The 21,647-nt window shown below is 34.9% G+C and overlaps 1 protein-coding gene across 3 annotated transcripts; it reads right to left on the reverse strand.

Moving 5' to 3' along the window:
- Nucleotides 1-313: 313 nt before the first annotated feature.
- Nucleotides 314-16,524, reverse strand: ANXA1 (annexin A1). 3 transcript variants are annotated; one of them, XM_015849151.3, is made up of 14 exons: nucleotides 16,480-16,524; nucleotides 15,041-15,186; nucleotides 12,920-12,998; nucleotides 11,397-11,490; nucleotides 10,424-10,518; nucleotides 7,818-7,931; nucleotides 7,095-7,185; nucleotides 5,908-5,987; nucleotides 4,922-4,978; nucleotides 4,451-4,544; nucleotides 3,778-3,873; nucleotides 2,990-3,048; nucleotides 1,994-2,116; nucleotides 314-679 (listed from the first exon to the last, which is right to left on the reverse strand). In XM_015849151.3, the coding sequence occupies exons 3-14, from the start codon at nucleotides 12,983-12,985 to the stop codon at nucleotides 620-622; spliced, it is 1,029 nt and encodes a 342-aa protein (XP_015704637.2). In that variant the 5' UTR covers nucleotides 12,986-12,998; nucleotides 15,041-15,186; nucleotides 16,480-16,524; the 3' UTR covers nucleotides 314-619. The 3 variants fall into 3 exon arrangements, with proteins under 3 accessions (XP_015704637.2, XP_085385838.1, XP_015704635.2); XM_085529712.1 differs by having other exon boundaries at nucleotides 15,009-15,186; XM_015849149.2 differs by lacking the exon at nucleotides 15,041-15,186.
- Between the last annotated feature and the right edge of the window lie 5,123 nt (nucleotides 16,525-21,647).

Consider the following 21,647-nt stretch of genomic DNA (forward strand, 5'->3'; position numbering starts at 1 on the left):
TTTTTTTTCTTTTTCCAACATAGAAACTATAATTAATATCTTTAAAGAGTAAATCAAATATAACTTTTTTTTTCATGTATTAACATTTTTAACAAGTCACTTTCAGTTAATTTTTAACATCTGAGTTCCATAAATCCTTGCTGAAGTGAAAGAAAAGAGTACAAAATCAACAATACTCTGATACTGTTATATTCTGTTTTGACTATTTAAATAATTAACTGTTTTGTTTTGTTGGTTTTTTTTTATTATTTCATGTACTGTGTGTAGACAAGCTGATAGGAAATGAAGAAAAAAAATGAATCTACAAGCAAAATTCACAGAGATTAATTTTATTTTTTTAAAGTTAGTTTGATTTTCTTAGATGAAAACTTCATTCTTTCATGATTAATTAAGCAAATAGAAACTTAATGATATTTGTTGACTTTAGATAAATAGTGGTAAAAAGATTTATTCATTCCATACAGAATACATTCAGAGTTCCAGGTTTTCTACATAAAAGCTGAATACTAAGTACAATTCCAAAGAAATCTCACTGTGTGAAGCCTGTATATTATATAGGCAGCTAAGGCTAATATAAACACCTTCAGCAACAGGACTTGAGTGCATCAGAGCAAGATACTTATTTATCACTTCCACATAAAGCCACCAGGATGGTTTCATAATCCCCTTTGAGTTCATCCTGTCAAAGTATAGAGAAGTACAATTGTTAGGATAATGGTCACAAGCAAAATCAATTTCAGTACATTTACTAAACATATGATATTCACATAAATAAATTCATCATTTTACAACATAATCCACAGCATGAGCTTGAACTGAGTACTCTCACTGAAGTGAACTATTCATTTCCCAGACAGGAGTAAATGTAAACAAGACTGACAAAAAACAAAATAAAATGTTTCTAGACATAAATGAAAAAGAGAAGTAGGAAATAGACAGGACTTAAATGTCCAGGAGGTTAAGTTTTCCTTCATTACACAAAGTGAAAATGCCTTCCTTGATCAGTGACATCTAGTGTTCATTCATACTAAAATACTACACACGTTCATTCATACTAAATCCAGTGTTCATCTGCACTAAAACATGATGAACATTGTATCTATGATTGTATGAGCCATTAATAGTCCAGTGATACTGGATTCACCAAAGAATGTCTTACTCAGCCATGAGAAATAGATAACTCACTGAAATTTGACATGCTATGTTTTCTCAAGTTTGAATCTATCATACATATACTAAAGTATTATATACTGCAGACAACCTAGGCCTTGAGTCATTTGGATACATTCACCATTTTGATTAAGATGGTGATATTTCATAGAGAATTACAGATAACACACAGTCATAGTGGAAGAATAAAAATGGTCTCTGTCATCTAAGTGAAAAAGAAGCCAACACAAGCTAAAATCAAGTAGGTACTTTAGTACATGTAGAGACTATGTTTTCTGCTCTCTTCCTTAATCATTAGCCTCCACAAGGGTGTTCTGCAGGTTTAGCTTTCTTCTAGTACCTCACTTGCTTCAGTTTTCTAGGAAATAAATTGAGTGGACTGTCTCCTTTAAAAAGATATTTTAGACAGTTTATCTCATTTTAACTAAGTAACCTGGAAAGCAGGACAAACAGACAGCAACTTAATAAGATATTTGCAGGAGTATTCAAACATGAAAAGAGCCAAATGCACACAGTTTACCTCACTAAGTTGTAAGATCGATTATGTCCACCCTCCCACTAACATGCTTTGTCTGCCCAAGTCAGGAGCTTGGGAATAGATTAATCTTTCAACTTTTGGTATCTACTATAAGATAACCACAATTAGCCAAAATATTATAGCTTTTGCAACAAAAATATTGCACCATAAAGTAAGTCAGTTCTACCAGCATATGGATCTCTGAGAACATGAGTTACTCAGCTATGCATTATTCAGATAACTGAAAAGCATAAGAATTATCAAACATTTTTTACCATTCTGTAGCTCACTCAAGAGAAAACCTACCATAATTGCTTGGCGAAGAGATATACCATACAGACTCTTATAATAAGCCTTGATCTCATTCAAGTCTATTTCATGGCGTGAAACCATGATTCTGATTAGCTGTTTGTGTCGTGTTCCACTCCCCTGTAAAAAGTAATGAACAAATAAACAAAAATTAGTGCTATTTAAGTCATTGAAATATTTTCCTAATTAAGATTCTTTCTGTTAATCCATATTTTTATTTATATTTTTATCAGTACAAAGGTCCGATTTCTCTAAAATATTTAGTCCACTCATATTGAACCTTCTAGTTCCAGTGTGGTTAAATTTTGGTTGTCTCCACCCTTGGACTTCTTATGAATTTGTTTCATTTGCTTCCTAAAAATACACAAATCTTTTATCATGCTTGCTGAAAACCAGGGACAAGCTAGATTTCGCTGTAGTGTATTTTTGAGGTGAGTTTATTATTATTTATTTGTTTATTTATTTTAGTGAACTGTTATTTTCATGATTCTCCCAGCTGGTCATGGACCAGTCAAAGCTGATCCTTATCAAATCACAGGCGTTACATAAATTCCTGCATAATATACTGCTTCATGAGCCACATGAGCCGTAGTCAACTCAGGATCCAAAACAGTCAGATGTTTTGCCAAAGATTAAGCTCTTACAAGGTTCCCCTCCTGATCTATAGCTGCTTTCCTATTTCATTATTACCAATATTTTAGTGGTTACAAAAAATATGAAGACATTCAGTTAGATTTCTGTTACAGCGCAGAATATAAGATGTATGTGTGAATGGAGGGGTGCCTTCCTGAATACACACTGGCAAATCAACAGTTCTTTCTATGGAAGGACACTCAGAAATTTCAAAGGAGTGAAGTCAGGCAGAATCACATTGGATTCTCCTCTGCAGTCTCATTTTTATTACACAAAGATCTTGGAGATATCTAGCTCTATGTTTGATTTTTCCATTCATAAAGCACCCCACGAACACAAGAAGTTCTTTCTCAAGGTTACCTTCATTGCCAAGTGGAGTTTTTCAGCAAAGAAAGCTGGCTTGCTTGTGGCACACTTCACTATAATGAGACAGTGGAATTACTCATGTATATTATAAATGTAGAAAGAAACAAAATCAAAAACTGAAGAGAATTCTTAAAATATCTCAGTGTTCTCACTAGGTACACAGATAACCTGTTTATTCTTTCACTTGACTTCAAAATATGGGAGAAGTAGCAGTTCCTTTCCTGTATCTGTTCAGAAGGCAATTCAATCACAGAAGAAAATTCTACTTTCTCTAAAGTCAGGACTGTACTTCCAAGCCTGCTGTCACAAAATTAAGATGTTGCAGTTCTTACAAAGAAAAAACATGAAAATTCAGGTTCTCTACAGCTAAGCTGGAGGTTATGACCTGATATTTTGTAAGCACTTCACATCTGATACTAAGAGAGATCTCATTTGTTTTTATCCAAAGAATGCTCGACTGTGATGCAAAAGAGAAAAACAAGTTGAGGGTCTGCTTTCTTATCCCATCCCTGGTCCAAGAACAACAAGTAATTTAAGAGGTTCACCTTACTGCTCATGCAGGTAATTTTGAAGGTTTTAATATACATCTTTATCATGAATCTTATAATAGTACTTTCTTGAAGAACACCATTAAAGAAAATATGTTTTTAATAACTATATGTAGTTAATGTCTTGCTTCCCAGTGAAGATAAACCAAAATGGTTTTCCATTACTATGAAGTAAAAGTTAGTTTTTCATACAGTCAGCATACATAATAACTTATTACCTACAGAAGTACTTACCAAGGGCAGTCAGACAGTTTTCAATATCACCTTTCAGCTCCAAATCAAGTACTTTGTTCATGTCATGCTTGCTGTATTTGGCATACTTCTGAAAGACTAAATGAGGGAAGAATACTCAGTGAGGAGTGATGAAAATATAGTATTCTCATTCAAAACTGACCTTGTTATTCTGTCTGTACTGCTATGGCAATGAACAAACATGACTGGTTGCAGTCCATCTTTATCATTTCCTTCAGCTACCACAGTGTAAACAAAAGCAGTACTGTAAGAGCTGATGATGTCAACATGAGGAAGAGAACTGTGCTAGGGTGTGGAGCTCATTTTCACATTAGCAGAAGAAGAGGTGATACAGTTATTCCACTGGAACCTGTACAGTTTTCTCACTGAGGGCAACCTGGTTTAAGGAGCTGCACCATGTGTTTGGAACCCAACCACACTGATTCACTCTTGTGTTCACTAGTTTTGTGAGTAACATTTATGTTAATAAACTAAGTGATACTGCTCTTTACTAGAGTGAAAAGAATGGCAGAGTGGCCAACTGCGCCATTAGGTCATCAAGCATAACCTTCATAGCAGTCTTCTAACATCTTGGAAATCTACATAATCTTTGAATTTATGAGCAGGCCATGTTCAAAACACAATTCCTGTAAGGAAAAAGTTTCACACATCCTACCCCTTCGAAGATGAGGGTAGCTTCTTGAAGTAAGAATGGTAATAAACACACTGACATCCGCCCCTTTTCTTTTCTCTCCTGCTTCATATAAGGCCTGCCATAGACACAAAAAATAAACTTTAAAAAAATAAAATTAAATTAAAATGGTAAAGTTAACATTGGTATAGTAAAACCCATATAGAAATACTGTATTCCTGAGGATTATTTGCTCCCAATACTGACCTCTACCTTAAAAGCTACCGTAAAAGACGTTTTGCAACATTTCTGAAGTTGGCTATTTAAGTTTTCATTTCAGCTAGCGCACCTCATGAACTTTGGAAAATAGCACCCCTCAGAAAATATTGCTACATAATATACAACTGTTTGTCGAGTTTGCATTGCACAAGTGGTGAGACAGAACATTCACAGCCTGGCAGAATTTGTAATAGTGTCAAGTAAAGAAACTCTGCTGAGTGCTAAGTGTAGTCTTACCCTGGCATCATTGTCAGCAAGATCATCATTCACATAAGGATCTTCAGATCGGTCACCCTATATAAAAATAAGAAAATCCACTGTTAGTTAAAATAATCCAGTTCAGTAAAATTCAGTATTTTAGAGTTCTGATCTGCCATATTCATCAAGAACTCAATATAGAACTGCAGACAGCTGCAGTTATGTTAGTTATTCTGTGAGTAAGCTGACATTTTTGTTAACCAATCAGAGCTCCCACTTCTGGGGCCACCAACAGTGTATTTCTGAAATCATACATTAGAATCCATTGATATGAGTGTCTTAATGTGAAGTTACAATCTTTAAAGCTGTGGCACGCTGTCTGATGACCACTGAGTAGACTTCTTCCAAGGTGATTTAAAAGGAAAACAAAAAACCTAAACCGTGCATCATAAAAATAATACTATGTATGTACACAAGAATCATGTACACGTACTCAGCAGTGTTGGCACCAAATATTCATGTATTCTAAAAAGTTATTTTTACTTCTTAGCTCCCATGCTTCAACTGAACTGCTTTCAAGCATCCATTCACAGTACATACATACATACATACATAAAATCTGTCAATTTATTAGAACCCTGAAACTACCTCACAGGAAAAGCATTTTAATGGGTAGCCAAAAAGGTTTAACAGTTAGCCAAAATAAGCATTTATTCCTTTTGTATTTCTAGTCAGTAGATATTCTAGCTGTTTTCTCAAGTCCTAAAAGACAGCTATCACTGAAAAAACTTAAACATCAAATTAATAAATTATAATAAACAACACATATACATTTCTTTAAAATCTGTCTGAGATAAAACTTATTGTAGCTTGTTGAAGAATCTTTGCATATGATCTATGTTATATGAGAAAAAAAGCAGCACAACAAAATAAATAATTCTTAAATTCTTATTTATTTCACGAGTTTAACATAATCCTGACAACATTACTGCTAATGTCACTGAAAATGTTTAAGTACAACATACCTTGGCTAGAGTAACCAAAGCCTTTTGAAAGTCTCCAGATGTGTCAGAAATTATATCTTGTGTCAGATCTCTCTTCAGTACTGAAGTCAAATGAAGAAGAATAAGAGTTTGTTTTAAACCATGACATCTATATTGCTCTTTTTTTTCCCCATCTTTCCTTAAATATGCTCAATAGAATTGTAGTTTTCTCTTGTTTCATTTTGAGAAAATAGATTTTTTGTGTGTTGTCTTCTTAACCCTGGGATGTGCTATGAAATTGGAGGCTAAACCCAAAAACTGTTGAAAATGTTCACCTTAAGGTACTAACAATTAGGCTCTTGCTTGTGAAAAAGAGGTGAAAAATGAAAACAATAACAAAAGCCCCAAAACCTTGAAACTTTGAGATAAATTTGTCTGTCATTTTTATATTTGGTTGCACTGTTCAGCACAAAATTCTTCTGAGAAAACAAACAAACAAAAACAAAACAAACGAACAAAAACCCCTATTATTCGTTGTTTCTAACTGAAATTTTGATTGTTGCTTATCATTCCATAAAACATGAGTTAATTAGACAACATTGACCAATGGCAGCAAATAATACATATATGGGAGAAGACACAGTATGTTTTAGTTACCTCTCTGAACATTCTTTGCCCTCAGTTCATAGATTATTCCTATCCTTCAAATTATGTGTTGTTAATTCAGTACATTTGTGTCAAGGTCAGTAAGATGATCTTTCAACCCAAGCCATTCTATGATAAGATCTTAAGAAGGAAGACAAGGCATAGCAATGGAAGAAGAGGACCACTGAGGATTTCCTTGTATAAAAGGCAACTAAATGTGTTAACAATTTCAAGAAATACTCAGAGTTCTAGCTGGAACCATGAGTCTTTTCCTAATTTACTGAGACCTATGTAAGCCAGAATTCATCACTATTCCTTCCCTATATCTTCTTCAGTTTTATACGTAGTTTTACTTGTATCCTAAAATGTCAGCTCCTCTTTGAGAAGTAAGGTTCCTACAGAGTTTAGAGAAGATATGCATAACCCACTCTAGTTTTTTTTCACTCCAGGAATTAAGCTTGCACAGATCTGTTCCTTACAAGTGCTTTGATAAATAAATAACAGAGACATGAATCATTATGGGACAGGGCTTGGCCATTGTTCAGTCCTGCATACCATTAAACTTCCTTGTTACTTTGAATTACCTTCTTTGTAGTATCTGCTGGCTTCTCTGATTTCTCTGTTGTTTCTTGATGCTAGAATCTCAATTAAAGTGTCTTCATCGGTTCCAAGCCCCTGTTAAAAATGATTGAATTTTTAAAATATATTCTTTATTGTAGAAAACTCATAATTTAGAAAAGAAATATATATATATGATGAGAATCACAGAACAAGACATACAAAGGAAAGACCTTTTGCTTTCATAAAATATTGTAATTTCATCTCATTTAGAACTCATTTTTTTTGGAATCTAATATCATGCTGATATCCAGTGGAACTGTTAAAGTGACTAAGCAACATCCATAAAAGAAAAGAACACAAAAACTGGTGAAAAATGCATCTTTTCCTTTCTATTTTAAGACATATGTAGACATAGTGGCATTCTAGCACTTCATCAGCAACCGCTTTCCAATTTTCAGAAGACAAGGAGAGCTCTTGCTCACAAGAGTAACCAATCTTCTCCAACCTTGAAATTCAGCAGAGATTGCTATCTAGTTTCTAGTGACTGGTTGTGGATAAGTAGCATCATCATATTTTATAAAACAGGGATGAAATTAATATTATACAAAAGCTTATACAATGTGCATCCAGTGGCACTTAAAGGACCTGAGAGTTATTTATTACTTATTACTATATTATTACTTATTATTATTATTATATATTATTACTTCTCTCTAGCAAAAGCTTCTCTCAATTTTTTGCCTTACCTTCATAGAGGCCCTTAATTCTTCAGCATCAAACTGAGCTGGAGTTTTGAGAAGAGCAACAATAACGTCTTCCAAGTGGCTTTTCAGCACCTTTTTCAAGTCTTCTTCCAGACTCTATAAACAATAAGGGAGAAACTCCGTGTCTTGTTTTTAACTCAGAATTAATTTTCTTCATAATGTCTAGTATGCTATGTTTTGGATTTAGGAGAAAGATAATGCTGACAACAGAATATTTTAGATTTTGCAAAGCAGTGGCTGCATTAAGTCAAGGATTTTTCAGTTCTTACTGCCCAGCCAGCAAAGAGTTTAGTCATACACAAGAAGTTGGAAGGTCTAATAACCAAGACAGCTGATCCAGATTTTTCAAAGGGTATCTTCTACATCACATATATCTTGGTATCACATTGAACAATAAAACTGGGGGCAGTCAGATATAGCATTGAAATTGCTGTTGGTCAGGGACTGGCTATGTATTTGTTGGAAGTGCTGAGCAGTTGAATTTTGCATCACTTATTTTGTGTACTCCTTTATTATTGTTTCCTTTTTCCTTTGCTTTTCTGTCCTGTTCAGCTAAATTTATTGCAACCTACATATGTGACCCATTCTCAAATTCCCTCCCCAGTCCCACTGAGGGAGGAGTGAGAAAAGAGCTGGGTGCTGCTTATCTTTCTGTCAGGTTATGCCACAATACAATGAAGCCATTAAATTGTTAAAAACTGCTGTTCTGCCATAACATGAAAAGTAGCCTAATCTGTGATAAATTTTAGTGTACATCATACTGTTAGCCACAAGAATTACAAACCTCTTGAAACTTCTGATTTGTCATCTTAATGTTAACTAAAGAGGCAGGGTTTTACAGCAAGTATTCACCCATTGCCCATCACATTCCAGAATACCAGAATGGCTGAGGTTGACATGGCCATTTGGAAGTCATCTGGTTCTACTCCCTTGCTAAAGCACTGACATCCAGACCAGTTTGGTGAGGAACATGTCCTGATGGCTTTTGAAGACGTATGAGGAGGTTTCATAAGCTCTCTGAGAAATTTATTCCAGTTTGTGCCCATTGTCTCTTGTCCTGTTACTGAGCACTACTGAAAAGAGCTTGCCTCTGTCTTCTTTGCATCTTAAGTTTTGGCACATATGGACACTGATGAAATCTTCTTCTGAACGTTCTCTTTTTTTGGACTCCAAAGTCCCATCTGTCCCAGATGCTTCAGTCTCTTAATGATCTTAGTGGCGCTACGTTGGATGCCTTCCAGAATATCTAGGTCTCTGATGAACTACCACTTTTCAAGGACTAACAGTGCACTAACTCCAGTCTTCAAATGCAATTTCAATTTAGATAAGATATATAGTTCTACCTGGACAAGTTTTTGTACAGGAAAAAAAAAAAAAAAAAAGAGCAATTAAAACCTCTTGCAGAAATGTACAGTCATTTTCAATCTTCCAAACTACAGGGATTATTTCATAGAATCATAGAATCACAAGGTTGGAAATGACCTATAAGATCACCTAGTCCAATCATCCTCCCTTTACCATACCTACAGAAAACCCCTAAACCATATCTCCTAGCTCCCTGTCCAGACGCCTCTTGAGCACTGCCAGGGATGGTGACTCCACCACCTCCCTGGGCAGACTATTCCAGTGCCTGACCACTCTCTGAGAAAACAAGTTCCTTCTAAACCTCATCTGATACAACCTGTGGCCATTTCCTCTGGTCCTGTTTGTTGCCTGGCAGAAGAGGACCAACACAACCTCCCTTCAGGAAGTTTTAAAGTGCAATGAGGTCTCCCCCGAGCCTCCTCTTCTCCGGGCTAAACAATCCCAGCTCCCTAAGCCTCTCCTCATAAGACTTGTGCTTCAGACCCCTCACAAATTTTATTGCCCTTCTCTGGACACATTCCAGGGCCACAATGTCTTTCTTGTAGTGAGGAGTCCAAAACTGAACACAGTACTCAAGATGCAGTCTCACCAGAGCTGAGTACACATCACCTCTTTCTTTGCTCCTGCTGGCCACACTATTTTCTTATACAGGACAGGATGCTGTTGGCCTTCTTGGCCACCTGGGCACACTGTTGGCTCTTGTTCAGCCAAGCATTGACCAACACACCCCCAGGTCCCTTTTTTTGCTATGCAGAAGCAGAAGCTCACCGTTGCCTGTACAGTTCTCATCAGTGTTGATATAGCTGTGAAACAGATTTATAGTCCTATATCTTTTCCATACCATTTGGTGTTCTATCTGGACATAAATAAGTAATGAATACTTGGCCCCTAAAGTTCCCATCTTTATTCATCTCAGTATACATAAACATTCACTCTCATTTTGCAGAGAAATCCTTTGAAAAATTTAAAACCTAGAGATCCATAAGTTTAAAATTTATCTTTTGATTTCAGAAGGATTGCCATTAGGATTGTCAAGTATTATCAGTGACAATATAGTGTCAGGATTGTCAGGATTACTATCACTGCTACAGTTTTCCTGAATAAGAAAAGATAGTATTACTGATATCTTCTGTTCTACAAGGTAAAAGCTGTTATACTATAGCTGCCAGGATCAATATTCCTATTCCACAAGCAAATTTAGACTCAACTTGGTTATACTGTACCTTTCCCTTTGCCTGTTGATAGGCAGCTTTGATCTGCTGACGTTGAGCATTTGTTCTTTTAGTCAAGATGTCAATGATGGTGGCTTCATCCACACCTATAAATTACAAAATGATTGATAGATTAGAAATGTTACAGTGCACCATCAAATAACAGTTGTAATATTTGTTTGTACTGTGTCACATTTTGATTGCTTGACACAGCAAAGTTTAACCAAAAGGAAAACTGTACTCATCTATTGAGTTACAAGAGATGCCATGAAGAAACCTGGTTGATTCCCATAGAACTCAGAAGCCTATATTTCTACAGTTTAGTATAAAAAAGACTGAAAGTGATCTGAGGGCAAAACTAAACATATATACACATACACATACACATACACATACACATACATATACATATACATATGCATATACACATACATACATATATATATATATATATATAACAGAATTAGACAGCATACTTATTTAAACTCAGCAAGCTAAACTGAAAAAGGTTTCAAAGCACAATTATAGTGTCAAATGTTATCTTCATTAAAGAGAGAAATGTAATAGAAACACACACTACTTAATAATGTAATGTGGGCATATCCACTGTCTATGATTCTATGGAAATCAAATTATAAAAAGACTCAATATAGTATGGTATCTTTTGTGTTTTTTTTTGTAGTTTTGTTATTTTGTTTCTTTGGTTTTTGTTGTTGTTGTTGTTTAATATTCTCCAGAAATTAAATTCAAGAAATTCATGAACTTTACTGTGGTATTAAGACCTGAAATTGTAATTCAATGTTAGACTATCAAAGAGCAAGGATTTTTACCAGGTGAACTAACTAAATGTCTTTCTGGGCTTTTAAATTTGAATCAGCTCTACTGCTTTCCATTCCCTGTGGCTCTGATATTTCATTCAGAGCTATTCTCAAGATTTTCTAAGGAAGCATCCTAATGTAGCGCACTAAGCATTTACTCCACTTACCCTTTACAGTAATGGCTTTATCCAAAGCAGAAACATCAGCTGAAGGATCAAAGTTTGGGTACGAATGTACTGCAGAGCCACCTTTTGAACTTTTCTACAAAAAAAAACAAAAAACAAACAAACAAAGACAAAAAAGCTAATTGAAACAACATTTATGCACATAAATAGTTTTACTTGTCTTAATAAGTCATGCATTTGGGATTGTTTACCAAGGACTATAAAGGAAAAAAAAAAAAAAGCTTTTCATTGTAAAATAGGTACAATATGGTATGATCACTGGATCTGTTTTTATTTTTGTTGGATTTTTTTTTTTTCCAAATTCCTACTATTAAACAGAAAATAACTTTTATATTCTTTTGAATTCTTACAGACTTTTTTGGGTAATTTGTGTCCTTCAAAATAAAACACTCCTAGAATAAAATAAAATAAAATAAAATAAAATAAAATAAAATAAAATAAAATAAAATAAAATAAAATAAAATAAAATAAAATAAAATAAAATAAAATAAATAAAATAAAACACTCTCCTAGAATATTCTAGGAGAATATTTCATAGCTCCCATAATAATGCAATTATATTAGTTTTAAAGTCCACATAATGACAATTAAATTCTACAGCTGCTCTCAGCAAAGTTCTACTAATTTTCTCTCTCACTGCATGCAAATTGACTTGTACATCGTATAAAGTGACTATGGTAGAGGTAACATTGTGTGTAGAAAATACAGTCCAGGTAAAATCAGAAAAATCAGAAAGTGAGAAATCCATGAAGATCCACATCACAAAACATTATTTACTGAAAATCACCTCTACATTCTATTTTCTTCAAGATGAAAGTTGCTTTAAAGCTCTCCTTTGGCATGCCTCATTGCTGACATTCATTTGGAATTCTGTTATGGCAGGCTGGAGTGCAATGGAAAGAGATCTGAGGAAGACTCTCCACATGCTCCTATTGTGATAGTTCTTTTCTCATCACCGTAATATTCCTTCTAATCAGGATCAGTACTGATCATCTGAGATGTTTTACTACATACAATGATCTTTCCCACCCATGTGACAGTAAGTCATGTAGTAATGTTTATTTCCTCCTTTATGTTCCAGAGCTCCAAGAACTGATGTCCTGTTTTTCAGATTAAGCATACATATTTTTCTTATGTATGTCATCAGAACAGGCTGTTACACATTCACACTCTATACGTTAGATTTAATGAGGATGACTTCAATGTGTCAGTAACCGTCCACCAGAAGTGGCAGTTCCATTACAGCAACTAGTTCTACCTTGAAACTGATTTGTACAAATAAAGGTCTTTTGTTTATTTTTTAAAATATGATTATAATAAATATGTGAATAAATTATTAAAATATTACTATATTAGGATGCAATCAAATTGGCTTCCAGTTCTAAACAGATGGAATGTTGCCACTGCTTTTCCTTCCTTTTTGTGTATTGAAGACAGTCAGTAGCATATGGTATTAAGACACATCTAAAAGCACTAGGAAATAAGTACATGGTGATAGCACTTACAATACATTCCTGCTCCTGGTTGTCCATGAACCATGCCTGCTTCAGAAATTCTGATACCATAGCCATGTTGATAGAGTCTCTGGGAAGAGATGCATCAAGTTATAAAACATTTTTCCTCATTTTCATCACCAATGGAAATCAAGATTTGACATTCATAAAACCTTTTCTCTTGAACTGTGATGTGCAGGGCTTTGTTTCCCAAGTAGTGCTATTGGAAGATGGTACACTTTTGTTACACTTCTCAGGTGACACTGTGGTTGGAAACTTACTACTCAGTTGTACACACTTAAGCTACTTAAAGAAATTTTGGATCAGAAATAGAAAAGTAATCTATATGCATGGTTGGTATGGCAATGTCTAAGTACTGATTTTCAAAGGAATGTTAACAGAAACAAATTAAACCTCTGTCTTTCTCATTTGTTAAGGTTTTTAAGTTGCTCATGTATATTTCTAACTATTTGATTCTGTTAAACTTCAGTGTTAAACAATGTTTATGTTGTTTATTGAAATTGGAGGCCTTGTGTGTTGTATTAAGGCAGAAAATAATTCTCTTAAGTATACCCTCGTGTACTTTCTTAAAATATCTCCTTAAGAAAAATAAGTAGAAATAGTCTCACATACACTATCACATACACTGTTCCTGATTTCTTACATACTTCCTCCAGTTCTACAGAATAGATTGTTACTCCTTCAAAAAGAAAAAAAACAAATACAAAACAAAGCAAACAAAAAAAAAAAAAACTTTTCACCACTCAAAAATGAATGACTTGACACTGACCAATGAAAATATTGAACTGTTTGTGATACAATGACATCATTGTGAAGAATATTCTCTTTCCTAGTAAAATCAGTGATGAAACAGAGCATAAAGTGATCTTTTATCAAATAAAGTATTTTTCAGTCAGCTCAAAGTTGATGTTTTTTCATCAAAATACAACTTTTCCAGTGGAAACTCTAAGGAAGTGGTTTTAATGCTTTGTTCTAAAGCTTACATGTAAACAAATGGATAAAAATATCTCTGCTGGTTAAACTAATTTAGAAAAACTTTTCACATTATGAAAAAAAAAAAAGAATAAATAAAGCTATTTTCAGTGGCATGCACTGTAATATAATGAAAGCTTTAGGGCACAGGAAATATAGAATATATACAAAATTATTTTTAAAAAGTAAAAAAAAAAAAAAAAAGAAAAAAAAGAAAAAAGTGATGTTTTCTCTGCAAACATATGTTTGTTATTTATGTCCTGTGATCAATATGAATGAAACAGGGTCATTTAAAGCAACAAACTCCTAAGACCATTCAATATGGTTGCAACTCATCTGTCTCTTTTCCTTACAGGAAAGTCATTCACAGTTCGCCTCCAGCTCAGCTCCACCCTTTTCTCCTATTGCAAGATAGGATCAGCCTACATTTTCTCTTCCCTAGAAACTTATGATTTTGTGCCCTTCCGTCCACCCTGAGGGCACAAAAATCTCTTTCTACACTGCTCAAAAACCTGAAACTGGCTCCAAGACTATGTTTATGTTATCAACAGTAGGTGTCATCTAGGAAAATGATCAGAATATTGTGCGGGTTGTGAAGACCATCTTCTACAAATATCACTTCCCAAGGATAAAAAAGACATTCTTATGAAACCCTAAAAAAAAAAAAATTAATCAAGATTACGGTGAATCCTTTATTACCATTGTATTAACATCACAAGTATATTTGGTCAGATGAAGTACTGTAATATCTGGAGTTTTGTTGCATTTTATAAAAGCACATATAAAGACCACATGCAGAAGGCTGAAACTGTTTTAAAGTCATCATTCTGTGTTGAGTCAAGTGGACCAGCAAGGACATGTATGTATGTGTCTGCAACTAATACACCCACTCTGTACTCCTGTTTCAAGCTATAAAACAAAGATTCACAACACCAGACCTGAGAGGGGTTGGAACAAAAACTTCATTTTGGTTGGTAGAATAACACTTCTAAAAAATAAAGTTGATGGAGCTGGCTCCAGGAAGAACTGCTAGAATCTATGTTTCTGCCTGCCCTAGAGATTTTGCACCTTGGGATAACCAGAAAGAAAGGCTACTAGCCTACCCTACCTTGGGTTTCTCAAGCCTCTAAATCATTATACCTGCAAACAGATCATGTAAACAGTCAAAGTAGATGAGAGTTGAATGTATATTCAAATTGCTATTTTAATTTAATGTGAAAAAGATATGGAAGAACTGCTGATTTTCTGCTGTATCTTCTCCTTCATTCTTAAATCCACATCAAAATCTATGAAAATGGAAAATGAAAATATATGTATTATCTTCAGAGATGTGCAAACAGAGTCATCATAGAAAACCAGGGTATTCCACAACCAACATCTGTTTCAGAGTTACTCATTTTAATGAAACATGTTCCTAGGACACATCTCCTACTTCCCAGGCTGGAAACTGTAGGCATTCAGTTGAGAGGATAGAAGATTGTGGATTTATAAATTCTCAGTTTGGAAAAATAAAAATAATAATAATAATAAAATTAAAATAAAAAATAGAAAAGTAATGCTTTTCACGCATTTTACCATTGAGAATTTGAATGATCAATGTTACAACTTGAATAAAAAATGAGAGATTCAGATAGAAAACTCTAGCTGTTGCTTCACAATAATCAGTGTAATGTCATTCTCATTCTATTTCTCAGTATCCAGAGTTGGACACACTCCAATTTTTAGAGGTTTTGAGAAAATGCACAATATTTGTTGCAAATATTTTACTTTGTATCCTCAGATACAGCTATGTGTCAAACTACACTACTCTATGCTTATTTAACCATAAAAGACATATAATTTCTGGTATTGTCCAATGCTAGTTACCAGGATTTTGATAAAAATTCCAGGTAACAAATTGTATCAGAAAAGCAGGCAGTAGACATAACAAAGTTTCCTTTACAGTGGGAAAGTCTACTGAACATAAATAACATGTCAGTGAGAAAAACAACCTCATCTTTGGAAAACCCAGTGGAAAGTGTTAGCAGAACAAACCCTAAATGATGTATCTCCTGCATACGTGGCGTTTGCCTAAGTTATGAGCTGTAAAAACAGAGTTCTTCTCTTATGTCTCTCAGAAATCCTTTGCCTCATTTTCACTCTTTTATGAGGAAGGATTTCTTTACTGTTCCAAAGCAGCAAACTGTTTCTGTAGTAGCAGCTGCTTCTGAAGTTAGCATACAAAGCACTATTTTTTTTTCTGTATTACTCAGTTTTACTGCAGAAAGAAAAAGCACAAGAAACAGCCTAATCTAAATAACCATAATTTTAGTCATTTAAGCAACTTATCTTTAATTTGTTGTGTAAGGATGAAAGAAAATAAAAACAAACAACACCAACAAAAACAGTGATTGTCCAAGACCTCCTCTGCAGATGAAATATTTTAAAAACAGAAAGAATTTATTTTGCCCACACCCATCTTTTCCTGTGATAGCAGATCCAACCCACAGAAAATTGAACCAGGTCTCTTGAAAAACACACTAGACAGTTCTTAAAGTCTGTCAGGTCTACAAACAGCACTAAAGAACTACAAAACTTACCTTCCTCTTCACAAGTATTACTTTTTAGGATGGCGAAGCCAAGATAAGTGTGCAGGCAGCTAGTGAGGCTTTTATTGTGCCAGGCAGGAAACCCCACCTAGCAACCAGAGTGTTTCTACAGCCCCAGCAACTGGCTGCTTTTTGCTAGCAGCTAAATCTGATTGCTGTCCAAAACACGGAACCACACAGCAAAAAAAGTCATTGCAAAACTATGTGCTGGGAAAGCAGGAACAAAAGGGGAAAAGACAACTAATGAATGCTCTTTGGTAGCTTTTCTCCCTTGCCTTGCCCACGTCTGTCACTGTAGCAACTGACTTAAGTCTTTCAGTATTAGAAGAGAGAAGAAAAATATGCTGAATTAAGTTTTGACATATCTGAAACAATTTTGAAGTTATCTCCTTCCTCAGAAAACTTTAAGAGAAAAGTCAAGAAATGAGTAGAAAAGAATCAGTTTAGGTTCAACTGTCTTCCAAATTCCAGTGTCTATTATCTCTTCTTTTTCTGTTCATGAACTCAGGACAGAAGTATTCCAAGAATAAGATACTGAAACTGAATAACCTTACAGTATATCAAAATAGCCTTTTTTGTTGTTGTTTTGTTCTTGTTTTTCTTTTATGGAAACAAAATACCTGGAGCCAGGCAGGCTTATTAGAAAGGCAACAATTTAGACTTACATAATTACAATTTGTTGGAACATTCAGATTATGCTCTAAAGTTCAAAGTGTGAGAGAACTTTGCACAAGGCAAGTGAGTTTTCAGCCTGCCAGAAGCATTTTTCTACAAGCGCTTCCTTGCTGTGCTGACCAGACACATCTTCCAAAACACGTCCTGCACAACACCATATTGTGCATCACTAACATCTCAGGTTGGCTCAAAGCATTATGCCAGTGAAGAAATACCAGTTCCTGAAACAGACACATTTGTAGCTACCTGTTTGGCCTCCTAAATGCTTGTTGCCTCGCTTCCTGCTGATCAGAAGGGTGATAACTTCAGAAGGAGGACGTGTGTCTGATGCTGAGAAACATGTATGAAGAGAATGCCAAGATGAACAGATTTTGAGAATTACAATGGATTCCTGCCAATTCCTTAAATGAATCATTTAACTGCAAATTTTTCTTAAATCACACGTATAGTATAGCAAGCACAAGCCTTGCTCTGCTCAATATAGCATTACCTAGTTTTGTAGAAGCTGTAAGAGCCCTGTGTGTGTACTCTGGAGTTTGGTTGCCAGGCCTCAGTCAGCTAAGGATCAGCCATGCCAGGGCCCTCATCACACTGGGAGCAAGGCCAGAGCCTATGTAGTGCTGTGGGAGGTGGTGCTCAAGCCCATTGTAGGAGCTGCACCCCTGGACTTGACCTTGCCCTAACCACCACCACCCTGGCACCTAGCAGCCAGTCATTCCCATGCCCATCTCCACCCCGAAGGAGATGCATAGTGCCCAGAGATGGAGCTAGCCTCATTCCTGACAGGGTTTTAGGACAAAACAGGATCCCAGGTCCTTCCATATTATCTGCATAGAGAGCCACTATCAGCTCTCAGGGTGTCCCCAAATTCCCAACTCTATGATGAGAGTTTGCACTTCTTTTTTTTTCCTCCAAAATTCACAAAGTATTTGACAAGGGTATTTCAGTTATTTTCAGTATACTGAATAACTGAGGACAGTAGGAGTTGACAGTAATACTATGAGCAAGCTGTCTACTTGCTTTCCATTTTGCTTATTTATTTATGAACTGTGAAGGATAGATTACTCCTGCCCTCCTAACCTTCATATCAGTACTAAGCCAACAGTCTTACCTCAGTCATTTTGGATATTTATGCAATTTGCTCTTTTTATCAAGGGAATGTTTGCATGTTTGCTTTGTCTATAACTAAACATTTATATTTGCAATGTTTAAATGGAAAAGCTGGAAAAATGTGTGCATTCTGGGTATTCCTAAGTTTTCTGAAGTGCAGAAATAACAACAACAACAACAAAAAAAAAAAAAAGCAAAAAAAAGCAAAAAGCAAAAAAAAGCAAAAAACAGTTTACACAGACTCGGAGCCTCCTTGTTAGCTATTGGTATTTTCTGTGGAAAGAAATTAAGACAGAAATATTTGCTCCAGACCTGAAAGAGAAGGAAATATTGTGTCACAAGTATGTAGTAACACATTCCTCCCAGGCTGACTTTGTTTTCTAAAACTCTTTCTCAATAATCAGACTATTGTTCCATTTTCCCTGCAGCATTTTAACACTTGTTTTCTACTCTATTGTCTATTAGGCCTGTGTTTCTACTTTCGGACTGATCTGACATGAAGGCATTTCACTTCAGTTCTTTTCAGGATCTGATTGTATGAGCATTTTCTACTCATTTAAAGGGTGGAGATGTTGAGTCATCTTCTTCCTGAAGCTGAAGTGAGTCACCAACTGATAGCCAGAGAGCTTAATTGTGAAAAAAAAAAAAAAAAAAGAAAAGAAAAAAAAAAAAAAAAAAAAGCTTTAGCATGCAATGTTTAGTTTTTAATAATAAACCCATCACTTGTTTCACAAAGTTGCAATTGTGCAGATCTTCAGGATCTGGTATTCCTTTCCTAGAAGTGGCAAAACATGCAGCCACTGACACTGTGTAAGAGAGATAAAAAACCCTCTTTATTTATTGTTAAACTAGGTAAGATGAATCTTAAATGCTGCAATCACTATTTTGATATAATAGCCAACCCTATATAGAATACAGTTTATGCTGAGAGAAAGAGAAATGTACTCAGTATGCAGTAAAAGTAGAAAAACAGTCGCTTTTCATGATTTGGTTAATTCAGTTTTACAAAATATACGTTCTGAGGCTGACTCAAGTGAGCAGATAGAATTACCCCGAGTTTTTCATACTACACTAGATGATAGCACAATGATTCAGTAATTTAGTTGAAGACTGAGAGGAGCAACAATCCTTACATATATTCCAGAGGGCAGCACTTCCCCTTCTCTAACTCTGTGTCTGTTCTACTGGGAATTCTTTAAAGAAGAATTAAGTTTGGGAGTGTTTGGGAAAGGAACATTCTACGTGTGTTCAGACAAATGACTTCATTTTACTAGCGACCTTCAGATTAACTACAATATAAGCATTAAATGAAAACTGATGCTAGCAAACTGAATTGTTCTGAATTAAAATAGTATTTTCCTGCAAGAACTGAGGCAGACAAAAAGTCATAAAACATAGATCTCTGCCTGTTTTCCACCAGATCAGTCACTCCTTTTGTGCAAGTTCAGGACAAGCCAGAGACACCTACAATCTAAATCTCTCATGTTCTGCACGTTGTGACTTTAATTAATCCTCACTAGTGTTTACCCACATCCTATGAAGCTGAAGAAAAAAAGACCATTCCACTTCTTTATACAGCAAGGCCCTACAGGGCAACTAGCTGTACTCATATTTCAAATAACACATACAGTAGTATAGACTATGTACATTCAAGAACATGAAGTATTGGTGCTTTATGAATTACACCACTCCTACCACAGGCAGCAGTACTTTCAAGAGAGCATTCGAGTGATCCTAGTGCACACCCAGTGCTTCTTTCATTAATACATTTTGACTACTTTACAAGATTCTTAAAGCAAGCCTCAATTACATTTTTCTGAAAAATATATTTTCTGTGTACCAAAGTACTGCCTTCTCAGATTTTATCTCTTACTTTAATATTACATTAAATTTCAATTAGATTAGACTTCAGCTGTAGAGAAAATAATTATATGATAATATTTTTGATATTATTCACATCTAATTTATATGACTATAGACAAATCTACTTACAGTCTGGCTGTGATCTTTTGTATCCATATTATCTGATGTTATAGGCTGGGTGGTATAGAGTTTCAATATAAACATGTTTTCTTTATAAGACATCATTGAAGTAAAAATAATATATATGAGACAGCTAAACAAAGCTGTGTTTTATCTGTGTGTTATCTGTTAAAGAATTTATTTTCATTAATGTATAATTTCTCATTAAGTTCATGGTTCAGATGCAGGCCTCTTTGCAAGACTGCAAATAAAAAAGATTAGCTAACAAATGTTTTTGTTATTCAAAAATGATTCATAAATATTTTTGAAGAATTTTCTAACTGGGATTCTGTTCTTACACTGCACAACATATTTATCATTAATCTCTCTCTTTCATCTTGGATTAGCTAATAAAGTTGTAATGAAACACTGAATCCTTATCCTCTGACAACAGGAACTCCATACAATTTTTGTCATTAGTTATCTTTAACACTTACTACTTATTTAGTCACAGTAAATAACTTTCCGTAATTCTAAGGAAATGTAAATGAACAAAATGTAAAGGCAGTTTTTGAGTATTATGGTAGGCTGTAGCTTGGCTATTCCAGAAGATACAAAATGCTAGAGAGCTGTTCCCCTACCTAAAGAAAAAAGGAGAAAAAAGCCCATACGGTATTTGAAACAGGCAAAGCAACTGCCTGTGAAGTAATGACAAGATGTCATCATTTCAGGAATTAGACTCATCTTACATGAGCTAGCACTTTATCAGCCATTTAATATAACCAGGAATTATCTTCAGGATGCATATTGAGAAACACGTCCAAAAGCTTTTTTGACTTGTCAGACTGCCTTCGAAGTAGAAGCCCTGAAATCACTGGTTGTGTGTGCCAAAGTAATTTATATGAGAAAATTTTTGACCTTCTAGGAAAGCTCCAGGAAAAAAAACTTTGGAAATCCTGGTTGCACAAATCCTCCTCCAAATCACAACAGAGCAAAACAAACTTTTATGGTAATAACGTTGTGACTATGGTAGTAATTCACTGAGGAAGGATTAATGTAGTACACTTGCAGTGGGAAGTGCTTTGTAGGTAAGATGAGAAAGTGGAAACACACATGTTTTTTACTCTCCTAAACAGTCTATAATGCCAATCTGAGGAGCATTTATAGTAACAGAAGTGGCATTCAAGAAAAGGGTTTACAAATGAAAGAACTTTAAGCAATTGAACTATATGTAAATTCTGTGGAAATTTCTGTGTTCTTAATGATCAAAAAAAAGTGGACCTAGAAGGGTAGAAACTGAGCAGTGTTTTCCTCTGAGCATAAAAAAGAGTTTGGACAGTGCTCCATATCTTAGAGATTCAACTCTACTACAAATTTCTGTTGTTTTAACTTCAAAGTAGTTATGACAACAA

The sequence above is a fragment of the Coturnix japonica genome, chromosome Z (assembly GCF_054131305.1).
Source record: "Coturnix japonica strain WE chromosome Z, WE-NBRP24, whole genome shotgun sequence".
Lineage (NCBI taxonomy): Eukaryota > Metazoa > Chordata > Aves > Galliformes > Phasianidae > Coturnix > Coturnix japonica.

What these genes read in the sequence shown, in the direction of transcription:
- ANXA1 (XM_015849149.2), bottom strand. Translation starts at nt 12,985, where the DNA reads ATGGCTATGGTATCAGAATTTCTGAAGCAGGCATGGTTCATGGACAAC. An exon ending in CAGCAGATACTACAAAGAAG is followed by an intron (nt 5,988 to 7,094) that starts GTAATTCAAAGT and finishes ATTTGACTTCAG; the next exon opens with TACTGAAGAGAGATCTGACA. An exon ending in AACTCCACTTGGCAATGAAG is followed by an intron (nt 2,117 to 2,989) that starts GTAACCTTGAGA and finishes TACTTTTTACAG; the next exon opens with GGGAGTGGAACACGACACAA.